This window comes from Marmota flaviventris, chromosome X (assembly GCF_047511675.1).
Source record: "Marmota flaviventris isolate mMarFla1 chromosome X, mMarFla1.hap1, whole genome shotgun sequence".
NCBI classification, from domain to species: Eukaryota; Metazoa; Chordata; class Mammalia; order Rodentia; family Sciuridae; genus Marmota; species Marmota flaviventris.
This window is the reverse complement of record NC_092518.1, coordinates 36,599,925-36,616,036: the sequence shown is the minus strand read 5'-3', so window position 1 is coordinate 36,616,036 and position 16,112 is coordinate 36,599,925. Positions and strand designations below refer to the sequence as shown.

The following is a 16,112-nucleotide window of genomic DNA, read 5'->3' as shown; positions in this document are numbered from 1 at the left end:
TTTCTCTAATTTATTATATGTGTCACAAACTGTTTCATTTATGATTTTATTTATCTTCTTTCTTGAATAGCTTTGCTGGAATCTTAGCTAATTTATTTTAAAATATCCTGGATTTGTTTATTGTAGTTGTTTTTCTCCTTTCAAATTCATCTGTGCTTTTTTGCTTTCCACTTGTTTTCTTTTCCTTTTTTTTTTTTTTTTTTTTTTTTTGTTATGGGGGATAGAACTCAGGGGCACTTGGTCACTGAGCCACATCCCCATCCCTATTTTGTATTTTATTTAGAGACAGAGTCTTACTGAGTTGTTTAGCGCCTTGCAGTTGTTGAGGCTGGCTTTGAACTAGCGATCCTCTTGCCTTAACCTCCAGAGCTGCTGGGTCCACTTGTTATCTTTATGACAAATTTTTGCATATTCAAAAGTTTTTCTTTGAACTATTGGTTCTGAACTCTGGCTTCTCTTCAGAATTACCTGGGGAGCATGGTTGAGAAAAAAATTGTATCTTTTCCTTATCCGTGCATGGTTCATGGCTGAGAAATCTCTAACAAAAGACAGATTAAAAAGAGAAACCATGCAATCTAGTTAATAAAATTTCATCTGACATGGGAGCCTTCAGATGAAGACCCAAAGAAATGAGAGAATTATTTTTTTATGGACAGTCATGCAGAAGTATGATTGGGAGCAAAAGGTATAAACTAATGGTAATAAATTGAGGGGGACCTAGCAGGACCTGTTTGTTCAGAATCTTTTCTGTATCCCTGTGTGGCATTCTTTTCTGGGTATAGGGAGGACTCCTGTGGCATGAGGGTCTTCAGGAAAAGAGGGAGGGAAAAGGTCAGAAAGGGACCTTCCTAGATTTTATGACCTGCTTCTTGGGAGAACAGCAGGGAAGGTCAGGAAACAATCCTGTTTCTTCTGACTTCTCAAATGTCAAGGTGTCATATTTTGGGGCAGCATGTCCTGAGCCCCATCAGTAGCTTTTAAAAATATACTAATTCCTTCCTCTCCTCAATGATTCTGATTTAATTTAATTAGGCTTAGGTCTGGTCTTTTTATTTTAATTGCTAATGTGCAGCCAAAGCTAAGAAACAAGGTTAGCAATTTTTCCTCTCTCAAGCTGTAAATTCTCTTGTATAATAATATAAATTCATTAATTTATCCCCAGATTACAGGCTTGCCTATATCCTATAAGTTTATATAATTTTAAATTTTATTAGATTTTGTACTTTTTGAGGTTTTAAATTTATCTTCACTTGCAGTTATTAGAAGTGACAAGTTTTGTTAACAGTTACATTATACATTTCTAATTGTATTACTTTGTGACCAGTGACAATTTATATAATTTCTGTTTTTTAAAATTTCTTGTTTTTGTGAATTGATGTAGTAAATTTCTATAAATCAACCATTGCCGTGTATAAAGGAGCCATCTTCTATATGTAACAACATTTATTATCATTTATTTCCTTGATTCTAAGATGTTTATAGTTGTGAGAGAAACCATTGATTTAATGATAGCTTTTTTCAGGAAGAATAAATAACACTGAATTAAATGTACACAAAATTTTTTATCTACTAACCTAGAAGAGCATGCATTTATTCTCACTGTTACATATCTTTTCTAAGAGTGCTTCATAATTTAAGTCTGAGCCCCTTTTTTTTTTTTTACAGAGAGCCTAAACTGTTTGTTTGTTTGTTTATTGTGGTACTGAGATCAAATCCAGGGTTTCTTGCATGCTAGGCAAGCACTCTGACAAGTAGTCTACCACTGAGCTACTTCCCCAACCCTTGTTTCTTTTCCCTTCTTCTTCTTCCCTCCCCCTCCCCCTCCCCCTCCCCCTCCCCCTCCTTCTCCCCCTCCTTCTCCTTCTCCTTCTCCTTCTCCTTCTCCTTCTCCTTCTTCTTCTTCTTCAGTCTCAACTCCTGGGCTCAAGAGATCCTCCTGCTTCAGCCTCATGAACAGCTGGGACTATAGCCACAGGAACAGGCCTACGTCACTGAACTTGGCTTCGAAAACATTTTAAACAAGATTTGTGATGTTGAACTCTTTGTAAATTGTCAATACTCATTTAACGTTACTGATGTTTCATCCTCTTTCCTAACAACTTTGCTGAAAATACAGCTGTGAGTTTTTGACACTTACATGTTTGGTTTCTGAGTAATAGTCTTTATCATTCATGCATTGGTCACACCAACCTCCCCATCTTTAAAAATTGTGTGATGTATTCTGAGACATTAGGCTTTTGCTTTAGCCTTATGATTGCGTGGACTAGCCTGTAACAGAAAACTTTCTACACACAGTTATTATTTTTTGCTATTGTTGTTAGTGCCACACTGGACAAGAATCTTTTTACAACATTTTAAATAAAAACCAGGAATCTAAATTAATGTTAAAATCCAGCTATTTGGGATATGCAGTGCAAAGCAAATGATTGACATGAAAATATGATTAATTCTTTCTCTGCAAAGCTAAATTTGTACCATACATTAAGTTGTAACTACTTGCCCATCAAAATGCACTCCTGACTGCTTTGAGTTTCTTTTTGGTTTAATTGTAAAAATACTCTGAATTCAGAAATATGTATGTGAAAATGTTTTCCCCTTTATAATGAGGAAACCATGTACCTATTATTGAAAGCTAACTAATTTCATATTTTATGTCCTCTAGGCTAAGATCAAAATTCCAAATGCGTTGGGGATCAGGCAGGTAACCTTTTCTAATAAATACTGTAAGGCCTGTGGAGGCCTGTGGAGAACTGAAGATCACACACCCTGCCAAAGAGCATTGACATTCTGTTTTTACGAAAATTGCAGCCAATTATATCTTCTAGAACCTTTCTTATCTAGTCTCTGCTTGACTTATAAATTATGATAAAACCTTGTATTGTAATTATGTTTCTATAAATTTTCATTTCTAACAGTTTTTATTTTAGGTTCTTTTTCTGGATTCTTTGCAGGTTTCATTGCAATTAGGTCATTTATCTTTGTGAGATCACTTTAAATCTATTTGGTGTCTTCTCTCACCTTCTACTTTGCCACATTTTACAATTTCCTTTCCCTCTTCCTTTTTTATCTCCATCATTCTCAGATTTGTTCTCTCTCTTTCATGTTGGAGTTTGGCAGCCCTGTATTCTCATGGTACCAGGAAATGAAATACCAGTGTGTTCATCTTCTGGGCATATTGAAGCCCAGTCTTTCTCTCTTTATTTCCCCCTTAAATATCTTCTCTTTTTATGCATCATTTCATCGGTAAATATTTTAATGATTATGTACTTGATAATTGTTGTCAACTGGCCTATGCCTATTTAGTCATTCACAAATTTATACCAGTAGCATTCAATATGTAGGGGTGGATGAGAGCTAAGAATATTCTCTTCACACTTTCCTACCTGATTACAAAGAAAAAAAAAAGGTTTCAAATTGAATACTTACTGTGCTGAAATTTCAATGAAGCTCCAGATCTCTTTTTAGGTGTTCCAAATATAATTCAGATAATATAAAATGTCCAACACAATTCAATGTCTAACATTGTTTTTGTAATTAAGGTAAAATTTACATAACATAAAATTAACCATTAGCCAAATTAAAGTGTGCAATTAGTGACATTTAGTCCATTTACAGTGTTGAACAGCCATCAACTCTAATTCCAAAATGTTCATTACCCCAGAACAAAAAAATCCTATACCCATCAAATAGCATCTTACCTGAACTTCTCTCTCAATACAAATGTGATACCCTGATAGCACTGGGTTTTTGCTAAACTAATTATAATCAGGCCAGATGAATTCCCCAAGAAAGCCACTGAATATAGGACCATTTGAATGAAGTTGTAGGACCCCTGGGTTCTCCAGATCCTTAGATTCTTAGAACCTGTTCCTATAAGGACAGGCTTGGTCAACACTGGTAACTGATCTGTGTGTTGTGAATATGATCAGTTTACTAACTAAACTCATTTCTAACATGGTGACTAACAAAGCTTCTTGTGGTGATCAGGCATTTTGTTAGCTACTTCTGAAGTATGGGCTTCTGATAGAAATTTGCTAACTACTCCTGGAATGTTTATTCTTATTTAGGATAGCTGAGTGCCCCTAGAAAGTAAATTAATATACATATTGTCTATGTTGAATAACCTTAGAGTTATATGCATAATTAACTTTTACAACTTCAATGATAAAATTTGAACAAAAGTGAGAGGCAAAGGGAATATTTTTAAAAATATTTTTAGTTGTAGACGGACACAATACCTTTAATTTAATTATTTATTTTTATGTGGCACTGAGAATTAAACCCAGTGCCTCACACAAGCTAGGTAAGCACTCTATTACTGAGCCATGACCCCAGCCCCACAATGGGAATATTTAAATGGAGCACAGACTCCTTGAGAGTTCCAGGTTAAACTTGAAATGATAGTGTAAATAATACTGTTCCCACAAGTGTCCTTGATTTCCATGTCCTCCTCAATGTGTGAGCAGGTCGCCCTGTTGGGGGTGATTCCAAAGGTTAAAGATACATATTTATACCACATGGCATCTAAGCATAAAGACTTTTTCACCTGATCTTGAAGAAAAGGCAGACAGATATCTGCTTCAACAGGAGAGAAAAGGACTGTTTCACTTGCAGAAAGGCACAGTTTTCCAGGGTATTCCAGATATTTTTTACTATCTTTTGATTTTTGCCATAAGAGCATTAGAATCCACCTGCCCCCAGTCATACAATGTAAGATGAGATGAGTCTGGATCCAGCATTGAACTAGGCTCTTTGAGGCTCCTGGAAAAGTGTGAGGTGAAGTCTCCTTGCTTTGGAAGAATTTAGGATCTGCCTGTTTGAATTACCTCAGGATAAACAGTCAGTAGGAGCAAGAGTCAGGATAATTTTAGCCCAGAACCAAAGTAGCTTTGTGTTATTTTTGATGGGAAAAATCACAAAACTTATATTCATCATGTGAGAAAGAATATTTTGTCTAACACATAGATTTAGAATCCCACTGTGAAATTCCAAAGACAAACTCTAGTTAAGTTTATGGTAGGGCTGATTGGTGGATTTATTACTTGAATATCATTCCTTTGTTCTAACCAGATAGTGATGAAATTATAAAATAATCTATATGTACTGTAACCTTGATTGTATATCCATTCTCATTGCTGATGTGTGGAATATCTTGAAAAAAATCTCCTCATCCCTTTTCTTAATACTGACGGTTATGGGCTTTATTGATTTTTAAGTTTGCTGATTTCTTTCATGGTTTTTAATTATGATTCCAAAAGGTATTATCTTTTGATGCCTATGTGGAAGATGAAGTGCCTGATAAAAACCAAGAAAACTATAGAATAAGATACTATAAAATCTACTTCTACCTTGAAGATGACACAATTCAAGTGAATGAACCAGAGGTGAAAAATAGCGGACTGCCTCAAGGTATTTATTTTAAGCAGCATTATGATTCTTTCACTTCTAACTCTTGCCTTTATATACAGTCTTTCTTTTAGCTTTTTAAAAAGCTCATGCTAATCCTTAGGTATCTAACTTGTTGGCAATGGTGATAGAAGGATGCTGTTAGTGTTTAATTAGTCATAGTGACTTAATCAGCCTTCTACCCCACATACTTCAATCATTTTTCTCACTGCTCTGTGGCATATTGTATCCTTTCAGGTGCTGCTCCAGTATGAGCAAATTCTCATGTGTCTTTGACTTTGTCCTCAAATCCTTTGGTCTCTTTGTCACGGCCACAATTGCTTTTTGCACAACATTATCAATGGAGAAGAGAAAGCTATTCTCTGTTGCCACTTTTAGATTGATATTCTTTCCTGAATTTACTGTCATTTGTTTAAACTACCCTCTCTTCTTCCTGTTAACTAACATCATTTATGGTAATTAACAAAACATTGATGGTACCCTAACAGAAAGTCCTTGTTCCTTCACCCTGTGTATAGCATCCATTTTTTCTGTACTCATCTTCAGCTACAGATACGTGTGTGTGTGTGTGTGTGTGTGTGTGTGTGTGTGTGTGTTTGTGTTTTAATTCTGTGACATGGCCACCACCAGAGGAACTAATCCAAGGCTGCATTATTAGAGTATGGAAGAAGATATCAAGGGAAGTGACTGATTAGTTCTGGTTGTGCTATGGGTCCATCCCTCGGGATGATGTTGAATTCTGGATACCTTCAGGGGACAGTAATTAACCATGATGGTGTGAGGACTGAAAGTTTGTCATGTGTAAGACAGAATACTGAAAAACAATATTTTTCTGTAACAGGAGGACTCAAGTGTGTCTGATAAATGTCTCTAGATATCTAAGGGAGTATCATATGGAGGAAGGATGATCACATTTTCTGTATCCTCAAGGATGGAAGCTAGAGGTCAGAAAGAGAAAGAACTTACAAGCAGAGAGCTGCCAGAAGTTGTAGTGGATGGCCCTGGTTGGCCTTGGATGGAATTAAGGGTGGGGGTTTGGTGTAGAGTGGAGGAGTAAAGAGTCACATTCATTGCTATAAATGGATGCCCCTGGGCAAGGGTCAGGTGTTGTTTTTCACTGATGGTTTAGTCCAGGCATTGCAGGGGAGTTGAGTGTTGGTTTGATCATTGATGTAAATGTTCTTTGTTGGTTGGATCATTAATGTAAATATTCTTCCAGGGTCTTTGTTCCTTGAACAACTACAGTCCTTGGGTGCAGTGTCATTTCTTTGTCTTTTGGAATAGTCCCATCTCCATTATCTCAGACTCTGAATTATTTTCTCTTACTACAATCTCTACTTCTTTTACTTTCTCCATTTGTTCATACTTACCTACCATTCCTGTTCTTCATTCTCCTAGCAAAATGTATTCTGAACTTATCCATGTCTTTTGGGCCTATTTACTACCATTCTAATCCGAGCTACTCTCATCTCTTGATTGGAGGATGGAATAACTGCCAACCGTGGTCTCCCTGCCTCCATTTCTGCATCTTCTACCATGTCCTCTATGTGGTATCCAGCCATGGTGTTGCCTAGGATATTATCTTGATGCAACGGTGGCCTCTAAAAAGCATGCATACATGCTCCCCCAGAGGCCACAGATCAGAAATTAAAATTGTGGGTGAAATTAAAATGCATGAATCATACAATAGATTACATAATTTAAAATGCACAACAAGGGCTGGGGATGTAGCTCAGTGGTTGAACACTTGCCTAATATAGGCAAGGCCCTGGATTCCATTCCCAGCAGCAGAACCCCACCCCCCACCCCACAATAAAACTGCACGGAGAGAAGACAGGGGAAAGGGTAGATTTACATACTGTGGGCTAAGTTCAAGTGGGTAGAATGACCACACTGCCTTAATCCTGAGATAGGCAATAGTTTGTTCCCCACCCCTTCTCCTTCACAACCTCAGCTGTGGATAATGTGGTTTGGAGACCAGAATTGAGGGTCAAGCAAGGAGAACCACAGACAGAAAATGCCCTGGTCCATGGGCACATCATTGCTCTATTGGAGAGACGAGTGTTTGGTCACAGCTGTAGCTCACCAGTAAGAGTGATGAATAATCATGGGTTTTGTTTGTGTTTCTTGGACAGAGGGTCCATGGGGCCAGAATTGTTGTTGCTAATGAATGAGTGGCCGAATTAAGGCCTCATGAATATTGAGTATTCATGAATATTTAGTGTCTCTTGTATATTTAGTGTCTCATGAATATTTAGAGCCCAGGTGCCTCATGTATATTTAATACCTACTGAAAATTAGTTATCTCTTGGTCCTTCCATCCCTTCCTTTCTGTTTTTAACACATACATATCCTACTTACTTCCTTCTTGTCATTACTTAACACATCTTGTGATTTGTGCCTGTGTTGAATGAAGTTTTTGCTTACTAACTACTTATTTAAGCCTGATGCTTCCACAGTGGTGTACTATAATGAGTTCAAGGGAGCAGAAACAGGAATTTGGAGGCCAGGGGCCTCTGAGAAAAGGTTGTCATGTAGCCTTATTTCAGTGTGCAAAGGACTTTTCTCAATGCTCATAAGACTGAGGCTTTTCTTACAGCATGGCTTTATTGTGTCTGGTGCTTGGGGTGATGAATTTGAAGCCACTTGGCATTGCCAATAAGTGTTTGTTGAATACCTGTTCTGTGCTAGGCATTATTCTGGGTTTTGGGAGAAAGGACAAGATGATTAAGACCTATCATGCTCTGATCTCATGGAGTTTACAGACCAGCAGATTGAAGAGGAAAGGGAGCATAATGACTAGTCCAGGAGTTTTATGGTTGTTCTGGCTAGAAATGCTAAGTGTCCAAACCAAGACAATGGAAGTAGGACTAGAAAGCTGGGGAAAGATTTGAGAGACCTTTGGTTGGCAGAGTTGATAGGCCTTTGGTGACTAAATATAGAGATTGAGGAAGGGAAATATCTATGATAAAGTAAGTACTTTACCATTATTATCTCATACAATCCTCCAATGACTATCTAAAGTTGGTATTGCCATTGTGACTTTTACTTAAAAGAAAACAGGCTTAGGGGGTAATTTGCTTGTGTGTGTGTGTGTGTGTGTGTGTGTGTGTGTGTGTGTTGCTGGGGATTAAGCCCAAGGCCTTGTGACTACTAGGCAAGAACTCTTACCACTGAGCTATACCAGAGTCCTAGCTGATTGCTTCAGAGATCTCTAGTAAAAGGGATGGTGATACCTTTGTAAAAAGTCCAGGAGTATGGAGCACAGAGTATGGGGCAGGATTGGGGTTTGTTGTTCTGGTATGTTTGTTTGGGGGCATGAGGCCTTTGAAGGAATTAGGACATCTATGTGTGATATCCACTAGGCAGGTGGAACTTCAGGATGAATTTTCTATAAAAATAAAGACTAAAAATGTGAATTGGGAATCATGAGTACTCAGATCATGACCAGAATCAGTCTGTTCCACTGTATTGAAGGAGTGCTGCTGCCGACGTGGTGCAAAGAGGAAGAGGATTTGATTTAGTATCTCTGCTGGTTTTTCTAGTAGAGGGAGAAGAAGGCCATATAAGTTGTCCTCATTGTTCTTTGGTTCCAAACTTGACTGAATGGTCTAGGAAATATGGAAATGCCTTAATATTTTTTTAAATATTTTTTTAGTTGTTGAGGGACCTTTATTTATTTATTTATATGCGGTGCTGAGAATTGAACCCAGTGCCTCATACCTGTTAGGCAAGTGCTCTACCACTGAGCTACAACCTCAGCCCAACTTATTAAAAAAGGTTCTGACATAATTTAAGGTTAAAAATGTGACATTTTATTTTTAAGGGACTATAGTTTTAGACTTTGGGGTCATTTTTAACATATATAAGGCAGTTTTTAAAGTTTGTAAAGAATGTATTAAAAATGTTTATAAAATTATTTTTAAGTACAGAAAGAGATAATTTACAACTTTTCATTTCTGTGAGCATCTGTTTTACTCAAGTATATTTGATTAGGTGGATGACAATATTGCTTTTCTGACCAAACTGCTTATTTTCTGATTACTTTCCCAGTCAAAACACCAAATTTGCCCAAATGATACAATGAAGGCCACACACTATCTCAAACCTGCATTATATATATCCCAAACCTGGATTATATTTTTATTATTATTCCTTTTTAAGTGAAAACTCATATTCCTATAGCTCACTGGCCCCTGTCCAGTGCATTTTTGTTTTATTAAACCAGCCAAGAAGAAATATGAAATACAACCTCTAGGATGATCTTGGAAAGGCTCTTAATAAGATTTTCAATTCTCTCAGCCTCAATTTCAAATCTCACAAAGGTAGATTCCAAAGACAAGTTGAAGATAGTCATAATGATGCACTTGAAAATAATTTTTATGTAAGAAAGAAAGATTGTTATTCATAAAGACAAAGAAGAACCCTGAGTAGAAAGACTACTTTAAAATCTTTGCAGAAAATTGTAGAATTTCTCATCGGTTTACTGTGTGTGATCAGGAAATTTCTCTGTGTGAAGTTGCAGCTCGAGGATGGTGGACAGAATACACAGTAATCACACTGTGTAACGACATTGAGTTTGTCAGCAGAGTGGAGAAACCTGGAGGGCTGTAGCAAATCCTGTCGAAAGCAAACATGAATAACCACTCTGTCATCAAACTTTGTTTAGAAAGAAACCAGTATCTCTTGAAATATTTAATACCATGATTCTTGCTAAAAAAAGTTCTGTCTGGACAGTGAATAGTTTGAAAAAGCCTTTAAATGCTTTCCTAAATTAAATAATAGGGAAAAAGAAAACAAATTGAATGAGCCTGGGGTTCAGACCTTGGTGGGATGTGCTAGGTAGTTTGTGTGTGTGTGTGTGTGTGTGTGTGGTTTGAGTGGTCTTGACCTGCCTTCCTTCCATATACCTGTGGGCTCTGGGAAGAGGCTAGGGGTCAAATTTAGGTGCTGTGCACTGATGGTGTTCCTGTCACTTCACAGGGTTTTGCTATTTTCCCAGTGAACTGGGAGGCTGGTTGCACCTGTTTCTCATAGACCTGACCATTCTGAAATCAGTGCAAATAGATGAATTATAGCGCCCCTCCCCACATGGGGTGCTAAGAATAGGAAAGACAGTGGAATGAATCTGATATAATTCTCCTATATACATATATGAATACACCACCGTGAATCTCACAATTCAGTAGGAGATACACTCCATGTTTGTATAAATATGTAAAAAAACCCCTAATTGTCTCTATTACCATGTAATTTTTTTAAAGGGTGGCCAGAGTTTGGAATAAGCCAGAAACAAAAGATGCATCCATTAGCATGGTGCCAAAATAGGCATTTAGTTACAAGCAGCTTCTAATCAGAAAAACATATTTTTAATATTCACAAGTTCTTGTTGGCAAAGAGATTTGTGTGTTATGAGTCAAGTAAGTCACTGTTTCAATTCAAGGCTTGCTTTCATTTCTTGCCAGGACATCACTTTCTTTTGGGTAGATATGTTATATTTATAGAATTTGTTGCTCTTCTGCTGGAATGTAGTTAAAATAATTTTATGTCAGGCCAGGAATGTCAGAGGTAAACCCAGTAGTTTAACTTCTACCTGTCTAACAGAATAAATGTCAGTCTAATGCTACTAAATCCAAACTAATTTATGCTAAAGAAAAGATAATGAATAGAAACATGCCATGACTTCCAGCATGGTCCATACCAGTTGATTTCAGTTGGGAGCAATCATCAGAATTTCCTAGCCCACCCCAGAATTTTTTGTTCTGGAGTCTTGGGGTCAAGAACTGGCTTTTATATGGTTCCTAGTACATCTTTGGATAAATTCACTTATGATTTGTTTGGGCTCCTCAATTATGTAGTATTTCTTTTTTTTTAATCCTCTGAGATAATCTACTTGAATGAAGCAAATGTAATCACAAAATAGAAATCAGCCCTTTGTATACCATTCATTCATATTAGGTATACACCATATATAAGTGCTATATCTCATAAAGCAGAAGGGGGTAGCAGTAGGACTGCCAGATAAAATACAAGATGCCCAGTTATATTTTAATTTCAGAGAAGCAATGAAGAATCTTTTAGTGTAACTATGTCTCAAATATTTCATGGGATATACTTATACTAAAAATGTATTCATTATTTTTCTGGATTTCAAATTTAACTTGAGTATCCTGTATTTCAGTCAACTAAATCTGGCAATGTGGAGGGTGAACATTGGAGCAGTAATGGAATGGAATTATGTAGAATTTAAGAGTGGAGTTGAGTTGCTAGTCTGAGAAGATAGGTATTTGGTACATGGTGGCTGCTCAATGGATATTTGTGGAAGGAAGGAAAGGAAGAAGGGGGGAAGGGAGAAGGCTATAAAACAATGCAGGCATCATAAATGGTACCAGGTACTTGAGGGAACAGAGGAGGATAAACCAATATCCACTAGAGAAGATGGCATTGGAGTGGTAGCTCAAATGTTTCTCCAGAGTCAAGCATGGTGGTACATGTCTATAATAATAGCAATTTGGGAGGCTGAGGGAGGTGGATCACAAGTTCAAGGCCCTTTCTCAAAAATAAAAAATGGGCTGGGGATGTAGCTTAGTGGTAGAATGTACCTGGGTTCAATCCCCAGGAACACACACACACACACACACACACACACACACACACACACACACACACAGTTTCCCCAGATAAAGATGCAAGAAAAAGGTAGAACACAAGATAAAAATGTGGTAAGGGGTGGGGTAAGGAGTTGGGAGATATTTGGGAGCAGATTATAGAGCCTGTATTAAGAAAACTAGGCAAGAAGGTGGTAATGCAAGAGGACACTAGAGCAACTGCCCAGCTATCATTTTGGTGCTTATTCAGTGGCTAAGGGGGAAATGCATAGGGTTATTAGTTTTCATTATGATCAGAGATATGGAATTCTAAAATGTTTATTCATTTGCTTAAAGGCAGGGGCTTGATTATCTATATTTAAAAAGTTATTCTTGTGAAAACAAAACTCTAAAGATAACATTTTTGAAAAATAATAGAAAAACTGGAATAGTGATTTTAGTGGAGTAATATAGTGAGGGCAAAGGGAGGTAAGGTACCCTATCGTGTTGATCACTATTAAGGCTCTTAGTTTTTTGTTTTTTTTTTGATACAAATTTAGTAGACATGGTGATAAGAGAACATTCGAGTTGTATATTTATTCATCTAAGAAATGCCTCCCTCTAGTCTTGGATGTACCCAAGGTCTGCAGTGATACAAAAATGAAATAAACATACTTACAATTAAGATAGATGTAAGAGGTTGGAAACTTACTTCTGGAAGGTGAGTTCCTAAAAACTAAATTTAGTGCTATGAGCCAAATCTAAGGCAGGTCCCTATTGAATGACATGAAAACACACTAAACAGAAATGGTTATATGGCCACTTTGATCTAAATCATAGGGGAATGTTAGAAAGTTAAAGCTTGCAGAATATAGTCAAATAACAGGGCTTTTAAAAAGGAAGATAGATGTAAAATACGAAGATGAGGACAAGCTGGAAAGGGGGTACTTGATGCCTGGACATGTGTCCCAGTTGTCATTAGGGGCACTTAAGAAGATAAACATCATCGGAAAACTTAAAGGGCAGACATGGTGCTTTAGTTGTTTTTTCCATTTTGTAACATTATTTTGGCTTATCTACCTTGATGATCCAGCTGCTTTTTGTTGTGTGCCAAAGACATGGCATCCTGCCCATTTCTTTGACATTCCAGAACAAACTCCTGCCATTTATCATGGAAGACTAAAAACACACAAATTACAATAAATAGAATTTTTAATCCTCAAAGGACACAGTTGAGAGATCCCAGGAATATATTATTGAAAGCTCTCATGTGCAACTATACATTTCAAATGGCCCACATCAGTTTTCTGATTAACATGCGATTGTGATGTTGGAATCCTGGTTAACAAAAAATTTCTTGTGTAGTGTTAGCTCTGCCTTTCCTCTCCAACCCATGAATGGTCAGGATTCTTTTATTACAAAGAACTTCCCTGGCCTCTCCTAAGAAACATCTGGTAAGAGGAGTATGGGAGCCTGAGATATGCAGCCTCCTAGGAAGGACAGGTAAGGCTGTGGTGCTGTCCTTACAGTGGGGATTGCTGTTGGACAAGTGGCCCTCTCTGGAAATTTGCCCTTAGAACAGAGATAGGCTGTTCTTTTGAAAGAGCTCCATAATCAGTCTCTCTCCTTTTCATGGTGGCTAGCTCTTCTGCCCATTTTTATTCTGTTTTGCCTATGGTTCCTTTCCTTCCCTTAAGTAATTTATGGCTACAGTACAGTGATATACATTTCAGTGAAAATTATGGAAAGTAATGGTTTTTAGTTCATGTCTGAAATCTCAAATTCAAGATCTTTTTCTGCCATTTGTTAGTACATGACCTTGGCCTTGGCAACTTAAGCACTCAAAGTGCTCTGAGCTTTGGTTTTCTCATTCATAAACTGAATATTCATATTTCATGTATTAAGTGTCTCATGGGATTATTGAAGATTAAATGAGAAAATGTAACTGAAATTCTATCCTAGGGCTATGATGATGATTGTGATTATTATTATTTAAAAGCCCAGTGGGTGGGCCAGTTCTTCATATCTAGAAAAATATAGGATTCCTCTTCAGAGTCTTACAGAACAAAAACCAGCACTGACTTGCTTATTTGAATTTTTATAATGAACTACAAATGCAAGATAGATGGAATTTTTGAAGAAGCTCCTCACTATTGAGTTAATCTTATATAGTTTAAAAACTGTCACAATGTAAGTATTTTTAAAAAGGTATATAATGGATCCTGAAAATACCTGAAATGCCCATCCTTTTATAGATGTTTAAGTATGCAATTTGTTCTAAATGTCTAATCTTGAATGATTAAATAATTTGCATACTGTTTTCAGTGGCATGAATTAAAGGCTAATTGAAGAATAATTTTTGCAGTAAAATTATATCATCTTTTATGTAGTATATTTAAAAATATTCTAGGCCAGTTCTAATTTTATAGTTTTATTATCTTAATTTAATGTACCAAGTAATTAAAAATTGCTACAAAGAAAAGAAGATGAAAATGATTTTAGTTAATTTCCCCTCAACAGAGTGAAAAGATGATAAGTGGAGTAATGGAACAGAGCCCAGCACAGTTCCTGGCACATAAAGATATTAATTAAATGTTCCTTAATGAATAAGGAACGAATAATTTCTAAGTATTTCTAGATTTTGGAAAAGGCACCATTCTCAGTACCACATAAAATACAAAGAAGATAGGTTGACATCTTTATATTAAAATACCTCCATACAGAGGTTACACAAGCCAACTATTATTGAACCATGAGATCCTCAGGTTGCTCTGCTCGCTCTTGGAGATGGTTCTTAGGCCCAAGTCAGTTATACATGTTAAGAGACAATTCTCCATGGGTATCTTGCATTTTTGTACCTCTCACTGAGGCACTGACTGCTCCTTGTTCTGGACTCTCTTCAGGGGCATTTATATATACAAACAGCTTTGGAAGATAAAGACAGTCTCTCCCTCTAGAGCAGAGTGAAGATTTTGCTAGTTTGCATTCAGCCTCAGAAGATAGAGGTAGTGTCACCCTCCAGAACAAAGGGCAAATGGGCTTACTGCCTGTTCAGTTTAATAAGGCTGTTTATCGCTCACTGTAGCAGATTCGGGTTCCCTAAGCTCTAGCATCCTCTCCTGTCCTGTAACCTACTGGGTGTACAGCTGTTGTCTGGTTCATATTGTGTCCTCCAGTGGGAATTGGGGCTTAGGAAGCTGGTGCAAAAAATGCAGATGTTCTATTGCTACTGTTACTGCTACTAAGTAATAAACTGCCCTTTTTCTCTACTCAGAAGCAAGTGGGCATCCGAAAGAAGGGGATGATGGGATGAGATTAAAAACCTTTCTAAGCAACTCAGTGAGACCCTGTCTCTAAATAAAATACAAAGTAGGGCTGGGGATGTGGCTCAGTGGTTGAGTGCCCCTGAGTTCAGTCCCTGGTTAAACAAAAACAAGATTTAACCCAGAGTGCTGGATAAAACTATGAAGCCTCCTGTGACCTCCACCTGATGGCAGTGGTTGGATGGAGGTGGACAGAGGCTGTAGAGGAAGAAGAAAGATTAAATTGATAGAGGGAAAAGAAATCATGAAGCTTCACATTAGCCTAAAGTCATTCATACTTATCGAAGCTGTAAATCACCATGTTGGCACCTAACATACTGCAGCTTATTGACTTTTTTTTTGAGCCAGGAATATGTATTTTTATGAGCACTCTGCTTTGGGGCCTTAATGCCTTGGTTAGTTGTGTACATTGAGTGTTAGTGGCTGAAATTGAACCTGTTTGTTCTATGAAGACATGATGGCAATGTGGCATTTTTGGTCACTCTTCTTATAGTCTTCTTTTTTCATACCCTACCCCACCCCAGTATTTATGGTTTATTAAAATATCTTCTCTAATACCACTCAGATCCCTCTACTCATGTGCCAGGCTGGTCAAAGAACTCTGGACCTGCACTGGGGTTGTGACTCAGTGACTGAGCACTTGCCTCGTATGCATGAAGCACTGGGTTCGATCCTCAGCACCACATAAAAAAATAAATAAATAAAATAAAGATATTGTGTCCATCTACAACTTAAAAAATAAAAAAAAGAACTTTGGACCTCTGAGGTCTCAGCTCCCTCTGACTCCCTTAGAGTT

The 16,112-nt window shown here is 37.3% G+C and overlaps 1 protein-coding gene across 1 annotated transcript in view; it reads left to right on the top strand.

The window, feature by feature from the left end:
- Positions 1-16,112, top strand: part of Efhc2 (EF-hand domain containing 2) — a 146,112-nt gene that overhangs the window by 33,317 nt on the left and 96,683 nt on the right. Inside the window, exon 3 of the mRNA XM_027927318.2 lies at positions 5,259-5,409. Coding sequence (XP_027783119.2) covers positions 5,259-5,409 — 151 coding nt within the window. The remainder of the gene's footprint in view (positions 1-5,258; positions 5,410-16,112) is intronic.